The sequence below is a fragment of the Syngnathoides biaculeatus genome, chromosome 10, assembly GCF_019802595.1.
Source record: "Syngnathoides biaculeatus isolate LvHL_M chromosome 10, ASM1980259v1, whole genome shotgun sequence".
NCBI classification, from domain to species: domain Eukaryota; kingdom Metazoa; phylum Chordata; class Actinopteri; order Syngnathiformes; family Syngnathidae; genus Syngnathoides; species Syngnathoides biaculeatus.
In genome coordinates, this window is record NC_084649.1 from 7,804,643 (window position 1) to 7,827,545 (window position 22,903).

General features: G+C 40.3%; 2 protein-coding genes across 4 annotated transcripts; one reads left to right on the forward strand and one right to left on the reverse strand.

Annotated features, from left to right (window-relative positions):
- Positions 1-704: 704 nt before the first annotated feature.
- Positions 705-18,724, reverse strand: slc2a9l1 (solute carrier family 2 member 9, like 1). 3 transcript variants are annotated; one of them, XM_061831342.1, is made up of 12 exons: positions 17,587-18,724; positions 7,685-7,780; positions 7,383-7,543; positions 7,183-7,307; positions 5,004-5,133; positions 3,690-3,838; positions 2,558-2,745; positions 2,365-2,475; positions 1,506-1,607; positions 1,287-1,362; positions 1,072-1,199; positions 705-902 (listed from the first exon to the last, which is right to left on the reverse strand). In XM_061831342.1, exons 1-12 carry the CDS (start codon positions 17,704-17,706, stop codon positions 837-839), a joined length of 1,452 nt encoding a protein of 483 aa, XP_061687326.1. In that variant the 5' UTR covers positions 17,707-18,724; the 3' UTR covers positions 705-836. The 3 variants fall into 3 exon arrangements, with proteins under 3 accessions (XP_061687326.1, XP_061687325.1, XP_061687327.1); XM_061831341.1 differs by having other exon boundaries at positions 705-993; XM_061831343.1 differs by lacking the exon at positions 17,587-18,724 and adding an exon at positions 10,816-10,953 and having other exon boundaries at positions 705-993.
- psmd6 (proteasome 26S subunit, non-ATPase 6) lies at positions 10,857-19,121 on the forward strand. Its single transcript, XM_061831344.1, has 8 exons — positions 10,857-11,135; positions 11,541-11,746; positions 12,900-13,045; positions 13,125-13,344; positions 13,502-13,610; positions 15,674-15,842; positions 18,750-18,827; positions 18,913-19,121. Exons 1-8 carry the CDS (start codon positions 10,991-10,993, stop codon positions 19,007-19,009), a joined length of 1,170 nt encoding a protein of 389 aa, XP_061687328.1. The 5' UTR covers positions 10,857-10,990; the 3' UTR covers positions 19,010-19,121.
- Positions 19,122-22,903: the final 3,782 nt, after the last annotated feature.

Consider the following 22,903-nt stretch of genomic DNA (forward strand, 5'->3'; position numbering starts at 1 on the left):
ATGTGACCCTCCCCCTCCCCCTCCCTGGCCTGGCTGCTCTTCGTTTTCTGCTGTGAGTCAAATTGAGACAGAAGTTAAGTAAAGGATTTGCAAGTGTCATGCATGCATAAAACATGCATTAAAGTCAGTACATATTTATCATTGGAGATATTAGCGATGTACTGTTCAGTTTATGCATTTTTGTTGTTGTTGTTGCTAATATTATGTGATGTATTTGTGCGCAGACTGTTGCTAGTTTGAGTCGGACTTGGTTAAATGCTTCTTCGCCAAAGATCTCTTGTGGACATTTGTTGTACTGTGTCATCACATTTGATATCTCTGTGTGATAACTTTTCATAATTTCAGATTATCAGAGATTTACTAATTTGTTAATGTTGGCTGTATTATGTGTAGCGTTATTTTTTTTCATGGCACAATCCACGAAGATTTATTTAGTATGGACATGGTTTATTATCATTACGGTACACATTTTGCCGGTGCGGGAGAAATTATTGGGTAATTTGCTATTTGTGATGAAGAGGAAAATAAAACATTGCATACACTTACTTTAAAAACCTGCATTATTCAAGTAAAATTCTGGAAAGGGATTTTAACTCACAGAATCTATTTTCTGTTCAGATACCTGTACTTTTACTCTACTATAGCTTTCAGATATTTCATTCGAGACATTCAGTCAATGTATTTCACTTTTGTGTGCGTGGGTTTTTTTTTTTAATTGTTAGTATTGGTTAATGCTTTTATATTACATTACACAGTGCTCATTGGTCCCACGTTCATATGCATTAACACTTCCCCCATGAGTGCATCCTATAATTTGGTCTCCAATTGGTTTTCTTCTACAAAAGAGTTCCCACAGATGGTGATGGATTCAAACTCGTCTGAGATCTCCAGCAGTGTCTTCCCTTTGGTTTCAGGTAGGAAGAAGAAGACGAAAAGACAACCCAGCAGGCACATGCAAGCGAAAATCACAAAGCAGTACGAGTCGAGCGCACCCTGGAAGAAAAATAACAGTGTCGTGTTGATTGTACTGTCATCGCAATTCATCCAATCAATTCTCTCCGGTGCACTTACAATAAGAAGGGGAAAGACCAGGCCCAGCACGGCTAAAACGAACCAGCTCTGAACCCCGAAGAGGACAAAGGCAGCGACACGATTGGATTGAATGAAGATCTCACCGTTGAGAGTACCTAATGCTCCCCCTTACAAGAAGTACAAAAAAATGCATATACCAATCATAGATAAATGAAATGCTTGATTATCATATATAATGTAAGGCATGTTGATACCAGGCCCTCCACAGTAGAAGATGATGAAGAGGATGATCAAAACAGCAGTAACATATGGAGCCCAAGAACTAGAACCCTTCAAGGCAAAATCAGAAATGTGAATATGATTATGTGCTTTGTTTGTTTGGATTTAACATTCTTATTATGTCTGTTTTGAAATTCGATTCACCTTGATTATACTCAGATGTCACATGACTGCAACCACAGCAGTACTTTTACCTTCAAGTTGAGCACGATGGTAACTAACAGCCAGCATGCAGACATGATGGCATAACCTCCCCAGAACAGCCGCCTCCTTCCTGCATGCTCAATCAACAAACCCTGAGGGAAAGAAAGGTACAAATCAGTGTACCCCATGCTCAAATTGTGGGGCTTTTCATACAGGTCATTATGTTGCAGTTGTCGTTTGCAGTGGTGTAAAATGCTCTCTTGTACTGAGACCTGTTGCTGATATTTTGATGAACTTGTTCAGTAAGAGAGTAAGAGAGGTTCTCGCTCGGAGTGAGCAGCTTGGATAGGATTAGAAATGAGCTCATTCGAGGGACAGCCAAAGTTGGATGTTTTGGAGACAAGATTCGAGAGAATCTGCTCAAGCTACTGCCGCCACGAATGTGTGGAAATAATGTTAACAACATTAATGTTCCTTAAACAATAGCCATTTGTATACTGCAAAAGAATACTATGCTGCAATGCACCTAAAATCTTATTATTAGAGTACACCCTATAACACTCTGTGAATACATTTAAGGATTGATGCGACTGATCAAAAACTGAAAACCATCACTGTATTTCCAGTAAAATAATATTATATACACTATTGTTTTCCCTGCAACTGGCTGGAAACCTGATCAGGGTGTAACCCACCACCTGCCCAAAGTTAGCTGGGATAGGCTCCAGTGTTTACATGACCCTAGTGAGGATAACCAGTTCAGATAATGGATGGGTAATATTCTTTTCCATCAGAAGCACTATACTGTATATTTATTGTAGTGTGGAAAAAAAATCAATAGACTGACAACATCTGGAAACAGGGAAGCAAAAGAAAGACTGCACCATGAGAGGAGCTGAAAATACTCACACAAGAGATGGAGGTGATACTTTCAGTGATTCCAAGCCCGATCGTCATGTAACGGATTTGTTCTGTCGGGATCCCCATACTCCGAAAGATGTCAAAAGCAAAAGTGTTGATCTAGGAATGAAGGGAACAGCCTTTTATATTGTTATGGCAGGATTAGGATGAAATGAGGTCTTTGGGGGAAATGATTCCTCACCATGGCCATGCCTGACAACTGGTTACAGAAGTAGATGGTGGACAAGGTGATGAGCTGCCATCGGACTCTCCGGTCCCGAAGAAGCAGCAGAGGGCTTTTTGCGGGGGCCGCTTCCATTGTTGCCTGTTCACTCACCATTTCCTCCATCTCTTGCTTGAAGCCACCTTGGCCCCATAGACTCTGCAGAGCTGGAATGCCGCGGTTATGAATTTGTGCTTCCGTTACAGATTGATTAAGTAAGAGAAGGCTGTATCTTGGTGGCTCAGGGATGAAATGCGACCTTCATGAGTGAAAATGCAATGGAATCTTTATGCTTAGTCGCTTCATTTGTTGGGGACAGTGGTAACCATGCACAAGTGCCAATTCTTTGCAGTCTGGATGTGGACAGCTCTGAAGAGAAGACCTCAAAAAGCACCACAAAAAGTCACTAGATTTGTTACTCATTGCTTTTTTTTCAGGTAGTCACTGCAGGGGTTGGAAAATTCACTAAATATAGCAACAAGGCTACTAACTCCAGCCTACTACTAACTTAAACTACACGCCTTATCGCCACCCCTGTTCTTCATAGCCGCCATTCGTATAAGACAGAACCACTCCCCAAAACCGAGTGATTTGAAATGCAATGTGACGGATATTAAATGACCTGTAATTCATTATGCTTTGTGTATTTCGATGGTAGGAAGTCAGAGACCTTTTAATATGACATCTCTGACTGTTTTAATGTTGAAAGAAAACAAATGGCATTATACTGTATGTCTCAAAGCAGGCATATTTGCAAGCGCCACATATCAGAAAGTACGGTGGCCTTTAAACGGCGAAAGGCTTTTGGCAGTCGTTTCCATTGTTAAACTACATGTGTTGTGAACTAAGAGTGATAGAGTAATAGTATCTGGAGTGATTGTTTTATACGTACGGAGTCAGTATTGGACAACAATGTGCAGTATTGATATCGTATAATTGTTTTTAACCTATTGAACTAGAGGTAAAACCTAAAACAGCTGAGCTATATAAAAATCTGAGATTATAATGTCGGATCAATTGCTAGATGACATTGCAGACAAGGATGTGTATTTTCTCAATTAAAGAGTAATTCTCAAGACTGAATGTAATGTAATGTGTAATGAACACTCACCCTTTTGGCATGCTTTATCATCTCGTTTCTCGATAAACAGATACCTGGGCGCTTCGGGAAGATATGGCATCACCAAAACCTGGACCACCGATAGACACGCAGGCACACAAAGAACCACGTTCCACAGGTCTTCGCACCCAAGGATCTCACTACAGGAGAGGGAAGCGAGTGCTATGGTGCAAGCCAAGTATACTAATTTCTTCAGAAACTGTGTGATAGCTGTGTTATAAAAATAATGAGTTTGAAGATAAAGTCTCAGTTTCAGGCTCGAAATCTTTAAAACATCACAAATCCATTGAGGATACAGCTCATTGTCTTCTGAGACAAGTGTATCAAATTTATTATTGTTTAGGGAAAAGGAAAAAATGAATGTTGTGCATTGTTGCATTTTTTCTTTTGTAGGTCAAACCTCTGCTGTAGAAACTGAAAATGCCTGAATATTAAATTACATATGCAGCTAATAATATTTAACAAAATCACTATTTCAGAACACTGCTTCCCATCTATTTTGCATACCGTCAACCAAATGCTAATTTACACCCCGGCTCCATTCCGCAATTGCTCTGTTTCTTTAAAACGCCAATGTGAAGCCCCATAGCTCAGTGGTTAGAGCATTGGTTTGGTAAACCAGGGGTTGTGAGTTTGTATCTCACTGGGGCCTCAACTCCCTAAAGAGGGGTTGTCTGAGGAAGGGCGTCTGGTGTAAAAACTGTGCCAAACAAATATGAACGTTCATCTGAGATGTCATGCTGTGATGACTCCTCACGGGACAAGCCGAAAGAATCTTACTTTAAGACACCACTGTGAGGTGAAGCTATCAGCAAGAATTCCCTGCAACTCAAGAGACAGTATGATAAAAAGTGGTTTTGAGTGGCCGAAGTGACTGGTCTAAAGATCAATGGTTCAATGACATTTTATGAACTGATGAAAGCAAGATTTTTCTGCTGCTACATACTGCACTAGCATCCCCTATATTCTATATTATACATAACTTATCTTTACCAAAGCACAGCAGAGAAAATTAATTTGTATCGCGCATTTCATACACGAGGTAACTCAATGTGCTTTACATGATTAAAGGCATTTGAAAACAAAGAGATAAAACATTTAAAACGAAAGTAGAAAGTAAAAGTAAGTAATGATGATTCATCTATTTAAGTTGTCTGAATTAGTGTTTAAAAAAAAGTAGGGAACTCAAGGTAAATGTTTTACAGTCTAAAAGAAAAAGTTGCATAATGATTTATACCTAATACCAACTAAAACGGTGCCTAAATGACATGAAAGAGGAGCTGCACAAATAAAGCACATTCATACCTGAGACCAAGAAATTGAGCAGAGAGTTTTCCAAGGGACCTAAAGGCCGCTGCGGACGCGGTGACAACGCCTCTTATTTTTCTGGGTGATATCTCGCCAAGGTACATCAGATGGGTGCTCATTCCAAGGGCTGTAAACCACGAGAAGGTTCTCGATCAATCCATTCTCAACACCAATTATCCTGTTCAGTGTCAAGGGGCAGTGGAGTCTATCCTAAATGACTTCTGGCAAAAAAAAAAAAAGGGGGGGGGGGCTACACCCTGAACTGGTCGCTAGACAGTTGCAGGGCACATGTAGACAGCCATCCGCACTCACATTCACATCGTCACTGAGTGGGAACTGAACCCACTAAGTCAGGCGCCTGTAACAACACACCGTCAGCGAGCCAAAAGTTGTGAACACAACAGACATCAAATGATTTCAAAACATAAATAGCACACCTAAAATGTAAAAGCCACATGACAAGATAATAAAGTGGAAATAAATTCAAAGCTAAGACTTGTACATAAATATTAAATTAAAGCTAAATTAAAAATGGTAGGTCTTTAGGCTGTGTTTTAAAAAAAAACAAGAACTTTCACTACACCAATGAGTTCATCTGGCAGCTGTTCCACAAACAGGGGCCATAAAATTCAAGAGGCCTAACTGTTGGAATGACTAAGACACCAAAGTGTTCGGCAGCTTTCCCTGTGCTGCCTACCATATTTTGCAACTAATTCATTGTCTTGTAGTTTTGGGATGGTTACCTCTATAAGCGTAGTTGATTTAAAAGCATGGATATAGAAGTGAGTAGAGCACAGCCCTCCACCATTGTTTAAATGTTCATAGAAGTGTGTGTGTGTGTGTTTGGTGGGGGGGGATGCTTATTGTTGTAGTTTTGTTTTGTGTCCAATGACAAAAAGGGTAGGCCCTTATTCCTAAAACATACATATCACATTAGTGTTATTTTTGTGATTTTTACGTGCCCTGCGACTGAGTGGCAAGACTTTATCATCCTCTTGCTCAAAGTCAGTGGTGATATGAACTCCAGCTAACTTAATGAGAATAACCCATATATAAAATACAGCAAATGGATAAAGAAAATATTATTAAGATGCCTCTCAATACTCTCATCAATCCAATTCAGGGTTGCTCAATGCGTCGATCGCAGGACGGCGTGGCAAAAAAAAAAAAAAAGACGTCAGCCAATGTTCCCTCCAGACTGCGCGCGTGCTTAATTGTGCACCGCTGACGCAATCTCTTTGCAGATATTCTGCTTTGCGTCAAAAAAAAAAAAAAATTCAATGCAAATTGAAAGTAAGATACAGCTATTCAGTTTGTGGCATTTTGCAATGTGATTCAATGAGTGAGGGATGACTGGTTGTTACAGTACATCCAATGGCACAATTCATATACGTACTGTAAAAAAAAAATGAAAAGAAGAAGCCACTGGTTTCTTTTAGGCACCACACGGAACTTTCTCTAACAAATACCACTAGTCGCCACACTTTCTTTTTCCTTGTTTACCTTACACCCACCCCCCATCCCCACTCTTAAATACGTACACTCATAATTACAAATGTTACAGTACTTACGCAATCCATCAATGTGTTTTATAATGACAGCTCCACCACCGCTGCTTTAGTTAGCAACACAGTCTGGGCAACGTAGAGCAAAGACGAGCTAGACATGCTGCTTATGTTTAATTTCGATATTAATGGAGAAAGTTAGAAAAGAAATGCTGTTGTTTTAAGATGCAATGACTATTGGAGTATGTGAATAATTAAAGAAAAAGTGGTTAAACTGGACGAGATTTTCTCTTTTCAGAGTGGGAAAGTGCAGGATGAGATGGTGTGTAATTTTAAAATTCCACCTTGGCACAGCCTGATCCAGGATGAAAGCACAGACAATCCAGTGCGCAAAAAGCTAATTCTGTATTTTAAATATAGGAGGCAACATTTGGGAGGATCATCACATACACGCGCGCACACACACCCACACACATACACACCACAGCTTGCGAGAGGCTGGCAACTTGAAAAGTAGATCTTGGGGTACAAAAAGTCTGGACACCCCTGATCCATTTAATTTCTTTCTCACGGCATAGAGTCATTTGCAACTGGACTGTTGTGGTTATCTTAGAACACTATCGTAACCCTTTTTTTTAGAGCGCTGCCAAGCTGGTGACGGCTTGTGTTACCTGATGAGTAGCCAAACAGTATTCTCGCCACAATGATCATTTCGTAAGACTTGGCCCATTTACTTGTCAGCATGATCCCAGCTGCAGCAATAGCAATACAGCTGTTGCAGATAACCGCCTTTTTTCTGCCAAAAGAGCGCATGTGTCCTCAAGTCTTGGATTGAAGAGGATCTTCTGGACCGTGCATTAACAGCGCTCACCTTCCCAGCAGGCCCGAGAACCACTTGACACTGACAGCACCAAATACGCCCCCCACAGCATACATGGATACGATGAGGGACCAGATGATGGTGACAGTGTGTCCGGGGGGTGGCACTGCGTATCTCTCATACCAGGTGCCGTTGATGAACCGCTGAATGTACTGCATACAGAATGAATCAAGATGGCCATATTTCGTCAAATTTAAAACAGCGCACGGTTACGTGTCTGATTCTGACTTGATGACATCTGAAAGCAGCACGAGGTGTTCTGTACAATCATTTGCAGGCATGGAGTGTCTCACCGGGGAGGGAGAACTCAGGCCGGTGATGTGGTAGCCTGACTGAAAGCTTCCTCCAATTCCCAAAATTAAGATGAGAAAAAGAGCGTTTCCATGTGTCTATATGAGCATAGAAAGATAACACAATTGCATTATTTAAAACCATTTGACTCTGACTCGCAAGAAAACATCAAACTTGAGACCTGTTTTGGGGACAGACTAAGTTCAGCCTAAAGACACTTTGATACTAGTTTTCTTCAGCGCACCCACAAGTTAAAAAAAAACCCCACTTATCACGTATTGTGTTCTTTATGACAAAGTGATGTGTGGCTTGCATTTCTGAGATTGTAGGTTTGAATCTCAGCTCCTGCTTTCCTGTGTGGCATTTGCATGTTCTCATGTTCTGTCTTTGTTTGTGTGAGTTTTCACCAGTATTCTCCTTTATTTCAAGACCCTGGATTTTCCATGGTTATGAATGTGAGTGTGAATGGTGGGATGTCTATATACAGCGTATATAAAAAGTCCACACACCCATGTGCAAATGCCAGGTAATACAACTCCACAGAGGCAACACCATATTTGAACCCCAGTCCTCAGAAATGTGAGGCAAACATATAACCAGCCATCCCTGTGCCACCCCTTTTGATCAATGAGCTTTACTTGAAAGAGATATAGTCGCATTTATTAATGTACCATACTAAAAATGCTAACTCCCACATTGTTCTGCCTTGCACATTTTACACAAAACACCCAATTTTTATTCAAAATGAACACATTTAATTTACAGTCAGCTTTCTTGTTGGAATAATGACTGAAATAAAACCCTGATAACGACATTTGGAATGAGAAAGCAAAAACTATTGTGATGAGTCACTGCTGTGACTTGCAGTTTTTGAGTTATGCATTTAGTTTATATGTTGTCGTTGAGGTCGTAGCTGCATAGCAGAACCAGCAGCACTAAAAACAGCATGCACCATGCTAGAACGTCTCGGACTTCAACATTTCTATCTAATAAAAAATTAATCTATATCCTTTACAATTGGACCATTAAGTGAATTTTGCGAAAGCCTACCAGCTGCTGCAGCACGGTTTCCATGGGGTCCTCAGTTGCATGCACATTTGCAGATACATGCAGTCTGAAGGGATCCTGTTAAATACCTGAGGCTGCTTATCATTAACTTCTTGCACTTTTTAACCGGAAGGAGCACAAATTACAGGTTGAGACGTGCCTTGACGCAAATTTCTTGAAGAGTTTCTAGGTATCTTAAATCATTACTTATTTGTTCTCTATGGAAACTAAATAACTTGCTTTTCAGTCGCAGTACTTGACAAAAAAAACTCTTTTTCTACAATGCCAGCACTTGTTTTCATTGACAAAATTCAATATGTGTGTCTTTTATGTTTAGTTTGACAGTAAACTTCAACTAGCTTTAACGTTAAACACCTTGATGTCTATTTTTTGAAGAATTGTTCTCTAAACTTTTTCACTGCCACCACAGAGCGCTCAAATTTCAGGTTCTTGCTCACAGTCAAAGCAAAAAATTGATTGAATGACACCTCGCATCTCAAAAAAAAACTCGTAACTCGAGTCACTCGTATCTCAAGGCATCACTGTATAACCTCACTTGGCTGCTATCAAACCGGCCATACATTAAAACTACTGCTACAACCACTAGTGGCTTTTTTAAGGGCATCCTTAACCACACCTTTCCAAAAAACATGTTTCACTGCATCGGAAAAAATGGTGGCTAAACAAGATACTGACTGATGTTCTGACCCAGCCCCACCCTCCACTTCCTCCAAAACAGTAAAACTGAACATTTTAGAGTGGTCGTTTACTGTGGCAAACCTGCACATCCAGCATTAGTCCAATTATCATGCTATTTAATGAGCATTTTGATAGTGAAAGTCAAACTCAGGACAGAAATAAGTATCTGCGAGCAACAGTATAGTTTCATGGCTAGAAAGAGTACCACAGATGCATTATTTGCCCTGAGGATGCTCATGGAAAAGTATAGAAAAGGTCACAAGGAGCTACATTGTGTCTTTGTGGACCTAGAGAAAGCGTCTGACAGAGTACCAAGAGAGGAACTGTGGTACTGCATGAGGAAGTCTGTAGTGGCAGAGAAGTATGTTAGAATAGTACAGGACATGTATGAAAGCAGAAGAACAGCGGTGAGCTGTGCCGTTGGTGTGTCAGAAGAATTTAAGGTGGAGGTGGGTTTGCATCAGGGATCTGTGCTGAGCCCCTTCCTGTTTGCGGTAGTAATGGATAGGCTGACAGATAAGGTTGGACTGGAATCCCTTTGGACTATGATGTTTGGTTGATGGACGTTGTGAGGGAGGACATGAGAACAGTGAGTGTTAGAGAAGAAGATCCACGAAATGGGCTTAGATGGAAAAAGACAACCCCTAACGGGACAAGCCGAAAGGAAAAGAAGAAGAATAAAGAAGATATGCCACACCTGCAATGGATTATTTTAGCAAAGTAAAAGTGCCCACTCACACTTACTTACTGGATACAGATTTGTGAACAATATTTCACAAAAATTGGCTTTTTGTGTAAATACAAAAGGCTTCAAGTTTTTGAGTTCATCTTATGAAAAATAGGAATGTAGGAAAGTGATTAATGGAATTGAACGATCTGTTCAAAACAATTCTATTCGCATCTAGCGTGCCGGGACAGCGGATGACTTGTTTTCACATCTGCATCGCAGTTCTGAGGTTAAGGGTTCAAATCCCGCTTTGGCTGTGTGGAGCTCACTTGTTCTAACCGTGACTGTGTGGGTTCTCTCCGGGTAATCTGCTTCACCCCCACATCTTGAAAAAAAAAATTAAAAAATGGTAGGTTGACTGAAGACTCAAAATTGGCCATAGGTGTGAATCTGAGTGCGGATGGTTGTTTATATATTCCCTGCGAGTCAGCTCGAATGGGCTCCAGCACACTAATGAGGAGAATCAATTATTGGTTGAAGGGTTGACAATGGCTATTTTTTACGACAAATATATACACAAATAAATAAAGCGCGTATATGAGTGAATTCAATTAACAACAATTGATTAAAACGACTCATTGAAACCAGGAAATAACGTCGAAACAGAATTTTTGTTCGTAGTTATGCTCGGCAGATGGCAGTAAACTCTAACTAGCTTACTTATTGTGGCAAAGACGTCCCCTCTTTTCTCTCCTCGTTCAGTGACGCTTCGGCGGAAACAACGTTACGCTGTTGCCGTAGTCATCGTTGAATAGCACGGAATCACCGATTCTGCTCTGTCCTCCTAAAGACAGCGTTACTTGCTCTCCCCTCCCGTACGCGCTTGGGAAACAACATGCCGCTGGAGAATCTCGAGGAAGAGGGTCTGCCCAAGAACCCCGATCTGAGGATAGCACAGCTCAAGTTTTTGCTCACAATGGACGGTCACCGACAAGATGCTAAAGTGAAGACTGAGCTCATGGACGCTATCAGAGCTAACAGTGAGTTAGCATTTCGTTGTTTTGTGTAATTTCGCCACGCAAAAACGAAGTCGCTGAAAAATGTGTGTTCGATGCTGATTTAGATGACTGAAAATATCGGTAAAACCAACGTGCTAACAGTAGCTATTCGCTAACGCACATCCATCAGGCTAAACATGAGTTGTGATAAATCTATCAAATGCTTCATTGTCATTCATCTTTTTGTGGTTAACTAACAAATTCATAGCTGCTTATGACGATCCACTGGCACACGCTTGTCACAAAAACTCGTGCTTGTGAGAAAATAGTAAGTTGTGCAAGAAGTACTGAAACAATGAACAGTACATCTGTTCATCTGCAAGGTTTATAATGCAATATCTCTAGCTTTAGGTGAGTAATACATTCTAATAAATATCTATGCTGTAGACATGGCCCCCTACTATGAAAGCTTGTGCAAGGAGCTTAAGTGGCAACTTGACAGTGACCTGCTGAGCAAGATGAAGAAGGCAAACGAGGAGGAGCTGAAGCGGCTTGATGACGTGCTAGAGGACGCAGAGAAAAACCTCGGAGAGAGTGAGATCAGGGATGCTATGATGGCCAAAGCCGAGTATCTGATCAGGATCGGAGATAAGGTAACTATTAGCCTCAGAGCATCTGTTCACCAGCCATTACTTGAGCCACATCAGACCAATTGAATTAGACTTCTTCAGACGGCACTGGTCGGGAGTAGCTCGATTCTGAATTATGTCTTTGGATGGCATTGGCAGGTAATGAATTAATTGGATAATTTATTTTAAAAATATATAATGAATAAAGTAACTTTTTTTGGGGGGGGGGTCCCAAACGTGTAGAGAAATATGAATTACACTCAGAACATTTAAGTTTTACAATACATTTTCTTTTTTTTTTTTTTTGCTGTATACAAGTAACACAATAAATGAAGTTTCTGGCAAAACATTTATGCATAATACTCTTAGTTAAATCAGATTTCTTCTGTTGCATTGTTTTCTTTATTATGAAGTGATGATTTCAAAATAAAAACCAGAGACACCCCTCTCAAATGTCATCTTTGACAGAGGTAAATTTTAATTATATTATATACAAAGAACATTACATTCAAATAGGAGCCATTTCTTACAGTAATAATCCATTTGAAGTAAAAATTTATCAACATAAACTTGTAGAAATTTTAATAGGGATATAGGAGGATGGAGACTGTAATTTAAAGAGAAAACTGTTCTATCAGCCATGCATGGAATTTATTACCTGGCTCTCTGGTGAGGACCATTTATTCTTTAATGAGAAAGTAAGAGATTGTGTTTAATCGTCAAAACTAAGTCCAATATGATTATTTTGAAGTGCTAACATTTAATTGGCTGTACAGTGATGGATTTTTTGGGGGAAATGGAGGCAGCAAATGGAGCTCAAATAGGAGATGGACAGAGAAGAAAAAGAACAGAGGAAAAAAAACAACTGAGGACATAAACTGTCTAATAACAGTATTTGACAACAGTAATGTTACATACGCGTTGGTCAATGTATATATGCATATGTGTGTGTGTGTATATATATGTATGTATGTGTGTGTGTGTGTGTGTGTGTGTGTGTGGATTGGGAAGTCATTGCTACACTCTATGTGGAAGAGAGTAACCTGTAGCAAATGGGACAGGTTCTGTACAGATTTTAACTTCACCTCTGAATGTTCTGCAAATGTTGCTTTAGTTTCAGTAAACTGGATGTGGCCACACAGTTGTAAAAATCTGCTTGTTTCATGTACTTCCATAGGAGGGGGCCCTGACAGCATTCAGGAAAACCTACGACAAGACAGTGGCTCTAGGCCACAGACTAGACATAGTTTTCTACCTGTTGAGGATCGGCCTCTTCTACATGGACAGTGACCTCATCACGCGCAACTCGGAGAAAGCCAAAAGGTAATGCCGGTCAATCTTTACCTATTTAGTGTAGGAAACGAGGCACTGACCGCCCTGCTCCACCGTTTGACCTCTACAGCCTAATTGAAGAGGGGGGAGACTGGGATAGGAGGAATCGACTGAAGGTCTACCAGGGTCTGTACTGCGTGGCCATCAGGGATTTCAAGCAAGCCGCCGAGCTCTTTCTCGACACAGTCTCCACCTTCACGTCGTACGAGCTCATGGACTACAAGACGTTTGTCACCTACACGGTCTACGTGTGCATGATTGCTCTCAAGCGCCCTGACCTTCGTGAAAAGGTGCAGTGAAATCACATGCGTTTGCAAAAAAATTGTCACGGGAGCTTTTTACTGGTCAAGATTTTAAGTCATTTCATGGCAGTGTTTTCTATGGCACATTTGGAGGCATCAAAGGCTCGGTGCTGTCCATTATTGTTAAGAGTAATGTTTTTCTTAGGTCATAAAAGGAGCCGAGATCCTAGAAGTGCTCCACAGTCTGCCAGCTGTTCGCCAGTATCTGTTTTCCCTCTACGAGTGCCGCTACTCTGTCTTCTTTCAGTCTCTTGGTGAGGACATTTCATCTTGCTTGCTACTGTAAATGTTTTAATACAGTTATTTATTGTGGTTCATCATTTACACTCCCACTGTCGGGTTTTTTAACCAATCCTGAGCGATAGGGAGTGAGCACTGCTGGATATAGTAAAAATCTATGCTTAATACAAAGGTGCTCCTCAACTCACTTCGTCATAGTAACTTGGCCCCAAGATGGGACCTACCAAAGCAAGGCTTTATTACACACCTGATTAGTGTTTTGCAGGAACTAGTGGAGGATAGGTGAATCTGAGTAGCCAACATGGAAGGGGAGACACTGACTGCCGGAGAACCCTTAAACACACACATACTGTAATATCCGGCCTACAGAGCGCACCCGATTATAAGCCTCACCCAGTACATTTGTAAAGGAAATACCATTTGGTACATACACAAGTCGCACTTGTGTAAAAGCCACAAGTCCCACATTGAAACCCACGTTGAGAAACAAGATATTTACAAAGAAAGCTGGTATAAAGAAAGAGTTAAAAAAAAAAAAAAAACACAGCCGTGGCAGTTACACAGTAGCAACACGGTAGGACAGCACTAACAGGGCCGGTTTAAAAAAAAAAAACATACCTAAATCACTGAGAAGCGGCAGTAACACAGCAGCAACACGCTAGCGCAGCGGTAACAAAAAAAAAAAAAAAAAAAAAAAAAAGCATACCACTAAAAGTTACTTCCTTAGCACATATATTCCACTGGGGTCACTCTTACCTTTTCCACCCGAATCCCCCCCTTGGGGCCATTAGAAAAAATGCACGAATTAGCCGCATCACTGCGTAAACAGCAGGGTTGAAAGCGTGTGAAAAAAGTCGCGGCTTATACGCCATAAATTACAAGACTTGTGCTCAAGCCCAGACCCTCACACGTACACTTGACGATGTCACACGCCCAGGGTTCGTACGGATCAGGGAATTTCTGGAATATTATGGAAAGAAACGTTGCCTTTTCCAGGTCTTGGAAAGTCCGGTAAATAAAAATTATTTGGCTTGGGTCAGGGAATATCATGGAATTTTCAGTCTCTGTGACTTGTGCGATTGCACTCTCAAATCTGCACAATCGAGCACAAAAAAAATCACACGTGTAAAATTTGTTACAGTTTTACACTTTTTTTTTTCCCCCCATCACGGAAGCACAGTCTCCTGATAGTTTACCTGACTCCGCCCACCTTCAGCTCTTAAAGGGATACACTCATAATTACAAACAGTCCACCCACACAATCTGAGCAGTGTAGAGCAAAGAGTTAGACATGCTTCTTGTGTTTACGCTCAATAATAATGGTAAAAGTAAAAAAAAAAGTGCTGTTGCTTTAATTATTATGTTATGTGATTAATAGAATAAAAAATGGTGCAACTGGATGAGAGTTTCTCTCTTTTTAAGTAAAAGAGGTCTGGTCCGAAGCCAAAGTAGAAAGTACAGGATGAGATGGGGTTTAATGTTAAAATCCCACCTTGGTACAGCCTGATTGAGGATGAAAGCACAGACAATACAGTGTACATAAATTGCTAATTCTGTATTTTAAATATAGGCAACATAACATTAACCTTAGATGAAAATAAATGTTCAACATGTAATTGTAGTTTATATTTTTACTAACCATAAATTTCACAGTCATTATGATGCACCTACTACATTGATAAGCTTTGGCACTTATTTAAGTGAAAACACGATCATATAGCTGAAATATTGCTGTCTACCACAATCAGTCAATCTAATATTAGTCATGGAATTTTATATTTAATACTTGGGAAGTCATGGAAAATGGAATTTTGATTCTCTGGAAGTGTATGAACCCTGCCAGCCCCCAAAAGGCACATGAATGTACATGGCCGCTGTAATACAGCAATATTAGTAGATTAACATTTTTTAATGGTGTCATCATATTTAAAAATTTGCACCTGTTGCGGATGGGTTAGGACTGTATCCCATATGATAAACAGAACTTTACTGTATTTGTGCAAGTGCTCTACCTACCTCTGCCTACTGCATTATTCACTTAAGCCCACCTGCTTGGTCTTTCTTGACTGTTCCACAGCAACAGTGGAGCAGGAGATGAAGAAGGACTGGCTCTTTGCCCCACATTACCGCTATTATGTGAGGGAGATGAGGATCCAGGCCTACAGCCAGTTGCTGGAATCCTACCGCTCGCTCACACTGGGCTACATGGCTGAGGCCTTTGGCGTCAGCACAGAGTTCATTGACCAGTGAGTTTTTCCTTTCTATATTGGACTGTATACCGTATGCTGTTGCAGGGGTTCTCAAAATGTTTTAGTCCAGGGAGCCCTTATTCGAGAGAAATCTTTCCAAGGATCTTTTAGTTATTCTAAAGTCAAATATCATGGGCAACCCAAAATGGGGCACATTCCAGTGCAAATGTTTTGCCGCTCCCGAGCCCTGATAAATGCAGAGGTTTGCGTTAGGAAGGCCCTCCTCCTTAAAACCTTGCCAAACAAATATGAACAGTCATCTGCAGAATTCTATACCGGATTGGTTGTGGCCCAAGTTAACAGTGTCCACCCTGTGGCTTTGTTGTGCCGGACGTTGTTCAGCTTCTGTGGGTCAAAGACGGGTGGAAAATGAGTTCTTGGGCTGAACGAGAAGACAAAAGCACTGAGCCGAGGACTGAATCTGTGGGGACTTTGAAAGGAAAAGATCAGCAGTTGGTTGACTTGATGTAAACCCTGTATATATCCAGTTTAGGGTCAGCATTTAAATTATTTACCTCGGTGTAGATGGTAAATGGAGTATGGGTTATTTTAAAGTAAGCGTTAGCTAAGAATATCTTGGACGTAAAAAAAAAAAAAAAAAAAGGATCAGATCAAGTGATGTGATATATTGTGAAGATTGGCTGTGGTTATGCAAGGAGCTAGACAAAGTTCTGAGCATCACAGACAGACTGAAATGTTGGTGAAGGAAAGAGGAGTGATGAAGTAAATTTGGCATCCAGAAAAGGAACCTGAAGGCTTAGATGGCAGTAGACTTTGTATAAAGGATGGAAAATGTTGTAGTGAGCAGTTTCTTCCAGAAGAGGACCACTATTGTTTACCTGCTAACTCTACAGTTACTCTACTCTACAGAAAAAAAAGTTCAAGAGACAGCGCACGTCAAGTTTGGCTTTCACATTTGAAAGCAAAACTGTCCTCAAGCACATCCATGAAGACTCTTTGTAGTACAGTGTAAAAGCTCAAGAAAAATCGGAATAAGGGAATATTCATATTTCTTTGGGGCACTAAAATAAAAACATTTACAGGATCTCAAATTACCCCACACACATTGAATGTCCATTTTTGCTAGCTGCTGTAGAGTATTTTCCAATAACAACAGAGCTGTGAATGATGGCGCTTGTTTACAAAAGTATTGTCTGTGTTAACTGACTTAGTGATTTGGTCACCTCCGTAATTATTGGCACCGCTGGTTAAAATGTGTTTTTTAGCTTCTAATAAATCTTTTTTAAACCCAGTGACCACCCGTCTTCAGCTTTCGGGCAGAGGGCAACAGATTTGGACTTAAAATGTCCTGGTTTTTCAAAGCATTCATGATGCTTTGCACCCTAACAAGGTTCCCAGGGCCTTTGGAAGCGAAACAGCCCCATAGCATCACTGACCAACCCCCGTAATTCACAGTGGGTATGAGGTGCTTTTCAGCATGCGCATCTCTTGTGGCACGCCAGACCCACTTAGAGTGTTTGTTGCCAAAAAGCTCAATCTTGGTCTCATCTGACCACAGCACACGGTCCCAGTGGAAGCCCCAATACCGCTTGGCGAACTCCAGACGTTTGCGTTTATGATTGTGAGTGAGGAAAGGTTTTCTCCATGCATGCCTCCCAAACAGCTTGTTGGCGTGTTGACAGCGCCTGATGGTTGATTTGGAGACTTTGTGACCCCAGGATGCTACCATTTGTTGTAATTCTGTAACAGTGAGCTTTGGAGATCTTTTGATTTCTCTTACCATATATATGGATATGGGCAGCTGCAGTTGAGTGCCAATCTTCTTGTAGCCTCTGCCTGACCTGTGAAGGTCGACGCACATCTGCCTCACTTGTATGCTGTGTTCCTTTGTCTTTCCCATGTTTAAGAGTGGATAAGAGAAATGGCCTCTGTGTCACGTCATATTTGTACCCCAGGGAAACAGGAAGTGATGAATTACTAATTAAATGTTCCTACATACTCTGGTAAACGTTGTAAACTATTGTAGAAATGACAGAAATGCTTCAATTACATTTATTTCCTGGGAATTGTTAAGGGTGCCAATAATTGTGGAACAGGTGATTTAATGAAAAATAATTATTTTTTTTTGTCAGGGATTTTCTTTTCTTACAATTCTTTTGAGTTGAAGGTTATGTTTTCCTATTCCTAAAATTTTCAGTGTGACAGTATTCTTCTGCAATAAACAATTTATTTTAAGGCTTTTAACGCATCTTAACTGGGGGTGCCAATAATTATGGAGGGCACTGTATTTCAATATAGCAATTAGCGACTTCAATTCCTGCTAAGAAGCAGATGACTAACAGAATCATTTCAGTGTTAAATGCCAAGAAAGGAGTATGGGGACAGTCAGTCCGTCGCTCTGATTACTATAAGCCTGTTGCCCATTTATTGGTTGAAAAAGCTATGATTTTATCCACATTGGAACATTTTTGACTTGATGTGCTACCAAGCTGCAAATATTTTGGCATGGTTGCCTTCACTCACCCGTAAAACTCTACATGGGAGGCTCAGTTGGAAATGTGCATATGCATAGATGTCAGACGTATTGGTTTTATTGGGGTGCTCACATGTAGTAGGAATGCGCTTTTTAAAATAGTTTTGCAGATCGAGAAAGGCCAGTTTAAGAATCAGGCGTTATAGAGAACCCCGGTAGAGGCAGGAGGACAAATAGGGAAGCTCTTTTTTTTTCCCATGACCTTTACACAGAGAGGGATTCTTTAACTTATTTTTTTTCCCTTTGCAGCATTTCATAATGGAAGCTCAGTGAGGGGAAAAAAAAAAAGTGTACCATATTGACCTGTACTCCTGATACACACAGCTCACTGCAAGAAGTGTGACGATTGTATATCAAAGCCAACATTTTCTTTTTCTCTAGCTCCACTAACAGCTTTTCGTCTATCTCAGGGAGCTGTCCCGGTTTATCGCTGCTGGACGTCTCCATTGCAAAATTGATAAAGTGAACGAGATTGTGGAAACCAACAGGTAAGGTCACCTTTCATTACAAGGCCATATTGTTGGCCCCAAACTCACAAGAAAATCAAATCTGTTGCTTTCATTTCCCAAACAGACCTGATAGCAAAAACTGGCAGTACCAGGAGACCATCAAGAAGGGTGACCTGCTGCTTAACAGAGTCCAGAAGTTGTCAAGAGTTATCAACATGTAAACATAGTGGCCACATTTTTGTCAGGTCAGCGAGGTGGATCCTTCAGTTTTGCTTTTCTTACACCTGTTTGTTTGACATTCATTTGTGTACATAATAAAAATGTTTAACTGTTGGAACTGGTGATTTTGTTTTAGGAAATAGGCAGAAACATTAATTTGTATAAATAGTATAAATTATTTTATTTACAGAACGTGTTACAAAACAAATATACAATCTTTTTCTTTAAATATTACTTCTAACCTATGTTTTGTTCATGAATTACATAGCAGCCAATACATGGTCTAGCTGAAAAAGATTCGATGTTCATCAAAAGAAAAAAAAAAAATCTACAGGCTTTTTGTCATGAAGGTTGGTCAACCCCCCCAAACATTAGCTGTACTCTTGCGTTCACATTCCAAGTCTATGGTTCTATTTAAAAACAAAAAAATATATATAATTCCTCATATTGCCACCTGCTGGAAAGTTCAGATGAGATGTCAGTGGAGTTTAAAGGTAAACAAAGGACCAGATTGAATTTTGTAATGTACAACACCCAGTTTTCCAGAGGCTTCAGACACACCCACACACACAGATGACAGGTACTTTTAGCATATTGTCAGACTCACTGAACACACACACACACACACAACTGTTTGATACTGGGCAGCTGGCAAGCTCCGGGTTTTTTTTTCTTTGTTTTGACCATATTTCGGGTTCAGAGGCAGATTTTAACAACACTTTGAACATTCAAGTAAGGTAAAAAATAAAAATAAAAAACCCGACAACACTGTTCCTCAGTCAGGGTGAAACAAATTCAGGCACTTTCTTAATTTGATATTTCTCTGAAAAGCTGTGATTCAAATTGGCAATGACGCAAGCAATCGCAATGACCATTTGTCCCTTCACCCTTCTAAAAGAACGACCAACAGACATCTTTCAGGTAAGGTGTCTGACTGGTGGGCCCATTGAGACAAAGCCTGCAGGACACGAGACCATCACAGGCTGAATAGGTCACATAAGTACATTAGTTGTGTTGATTCATAGGCAACAAAATATGTGTCGTAAAAGCACATGTGATTTGAGACCTTGAAAAGTGAATAAAGGTATTCGCTGTCAAACAAGACACATGCTACAGTGGAAAAACACTTCACCTTTGTCCCTTAAGAGACCTTCTGTCCATGATTCATGAGAGGCTTCTATACATACTGTATATATCCACGTATTGCATTATATAGACTTGGCAGTGAAACACTTTAAAATAATCAAATTCTGGCTTCTCCTCTGGCTTTCTAAATAAATAAGGACTCTTCAAAATGGTACCCAAAAGTTCCTGCATGTACAAAAAAATGCCTGTGCAAAAATACACATTTCATTTATGTACAATTCATTAACAAAATACCTTTTTCAAATAGGGGTGCTTCTTTTAACTACATAAGATAGGAAAGGGAGTGCGGGGAAGCTAAAGTTGTTTAAAAATCTACTTTCCACTTTTAACTGACATCAGTAGATATTTCCAGATATTAACTAGTGTTGCCCAATATTGAATATTGTCTGTGAAGCCATCTGCATGAATCTCACACCACAAAACCCAATTTGAAACTGCTCAAAAGAAACGAACATCCCACTCAAACTGGACTATTGCCTGATTTCAGGCTCCATGTTGACTCACAGAATTCGAAGTACGAGGCTTCTCTCACGACACCATCTGAGCAATGCGCAGAGGTATCACAACTCGGCATCCAGGGTTTTGGGTCCTGTTTAATGCAAGGGGGAAAAACACCCACAGAAGACTGTCGACGTGCATAAAGTTTGCTCCAGTTAAGACATACCATACCTGACTCCCTATGCAGGAACGAAGAGAGAGAAAAACAAAACTTTACAATTCACATCGGTCCACAGGCAGTAGTGGATCTCCCACAGTAATTGTGATATTTTATAAGCGAAAAGATTGTGGCAATAATAGGATTTGCACAGGTTCTTCATATCCACACAGGCAATGCACCATCAACCACTTCACCAGCCCAAGTGCTCATCTTCAAAGTTGGGTAAAAAAAAAAAAGTGGCAGCTTTTGGCAAGCTTAGTTATCAAATAAGCATTGCCTGTGGAGAGAGAAAAGTTATTTAGTGCTGTTCACAGTTGGGGAGCAGGTCTACTGTGGCTATCATTCTCCACATTGAAGACTGAAATTCCGTCCAAATTTGTCTCGACAGACAAAAAGAATCAAGAGACAGCGCGTGTCAAGTTTGGATTTCACATTTGAAAGCAAAACTGTCCTCAAGCACATCTATGAAGACTCTTTGTAGTACAGTGTAAAAGTTCAAGAAAAATCAGAATAAGGGTAACACTTGCATAATTCTTTGGGGCACAAAAATAAAAACATTTACAGGATCTTCTCAAATGACCGCACGTAGCCCCCCAAAACAAGTGAGCTGAGTCCGACTGAAGAAGCGTGAAACAAGGTGATTGTGGAACTTTTGAGGTGAAGCAAGCATGTTTTGCTGCTCCTCCAGCTCTCCTTCCAAGGCTTCTGAGATCAGGCGCTGGGGGGTGACTTTGAGTCTCAAATTCCAGTCATCCAGCAGAATCTGACGTGAGAAAAATACTCAAACTCATCTTTCTCACACATTCACACAAAGTTGTTCGAGCAATTATTTGATATCATACTAGTGGCGCTGACCTGTCCTAGCACGCTTGTCCTTATTAGTAAGACAATTCACCGCTCTAGTAGAATGACTACGTTACTCAAGAGGCAAAACCGTGCACTAATTGACATCTGTGCACTCCAAGTACTAATAATCAAGTACTACTAGAGGTTAACTCGTAAAACTTTCTGAAGAGTAGGAGCATTCTTGCCAAACTAGTAGTAACATCTAGTCATTCTGCTAGTCATTTAACCAGTGTGCTGGATTTCTTAAATTCGTGCATAAACAGCTCATCAAATATAGTCTGAACATGTAAATCGCAAGAATAAAGACTACCTAAATTAGTATCGCACAAAAAAAATGTTTCGTTACTCTTAGTGAAAATAATTAAGATTAAAAGGAAAGAGGAAAAAGTGAGGGAACTGGAATAACTGTTTGATTCACCTTTGGCAGCAACCTCAACCAAACATTTGCTGTAGTTGCAGAACAGATGTGTATAAAATTCACAAATTTGGGTTAAGTGGAGTGGAATGGAAGAATTTTGGAACGTTCCTCATGAGAATAACTTCCTGTTTAGTACGTTTCCTGGGATGCCCGGTGTGAATACCTCATGTCACAGCATCTCACTCAGGTTAAGGTAAGGACTTTGTATATACAGTGCCCTCCATAATTATTGGCACCCCCAGTTAAGATGTGTTAAAAGCCTTAAAATAAATAGTGTTTATTGCAGAAGAACACTGTCACACTGAAAATTTTAGGAAAATGTAACCTTCAACTCAAATGAATTGTAAGAAAATGAAAAAAAATCCCTTACAAAAAACAATTATTTTTCATTAAATCATCTGTTCCACAATTATTGGCACCCTAAACAATTCCCAGGAAATAAATATAATTGAAACATTTCTGTCATTTCTACAGTAGTTTACGTTTACCAGAGTATGTAGGAACATTTAATTAGTAATTCATCACTTCGTGTTTCCCCGGGATATAAATATGACATGACAGAGGCCATTTCTCTTATCCACTCTTAAACATGGGAAAGACAAAGGAACACAGCATACAAGTGAGGCAGATGTGCGTCGACCTTCACAGGTCAGGCAGAGGCTACAAGAAGATTGGCACTCAACTGCAGCTGCCCATATCCACTGTGAGAGGAATAATTAAGAAGTTCAAAACAACTGGAACAGTGGTAAACGAGCCTGGACGAGGACCCATGTTTATTTTGCCACCATGCACAGTGAGGAGGATGGTAAGAGAAATCAAAAGATCTCC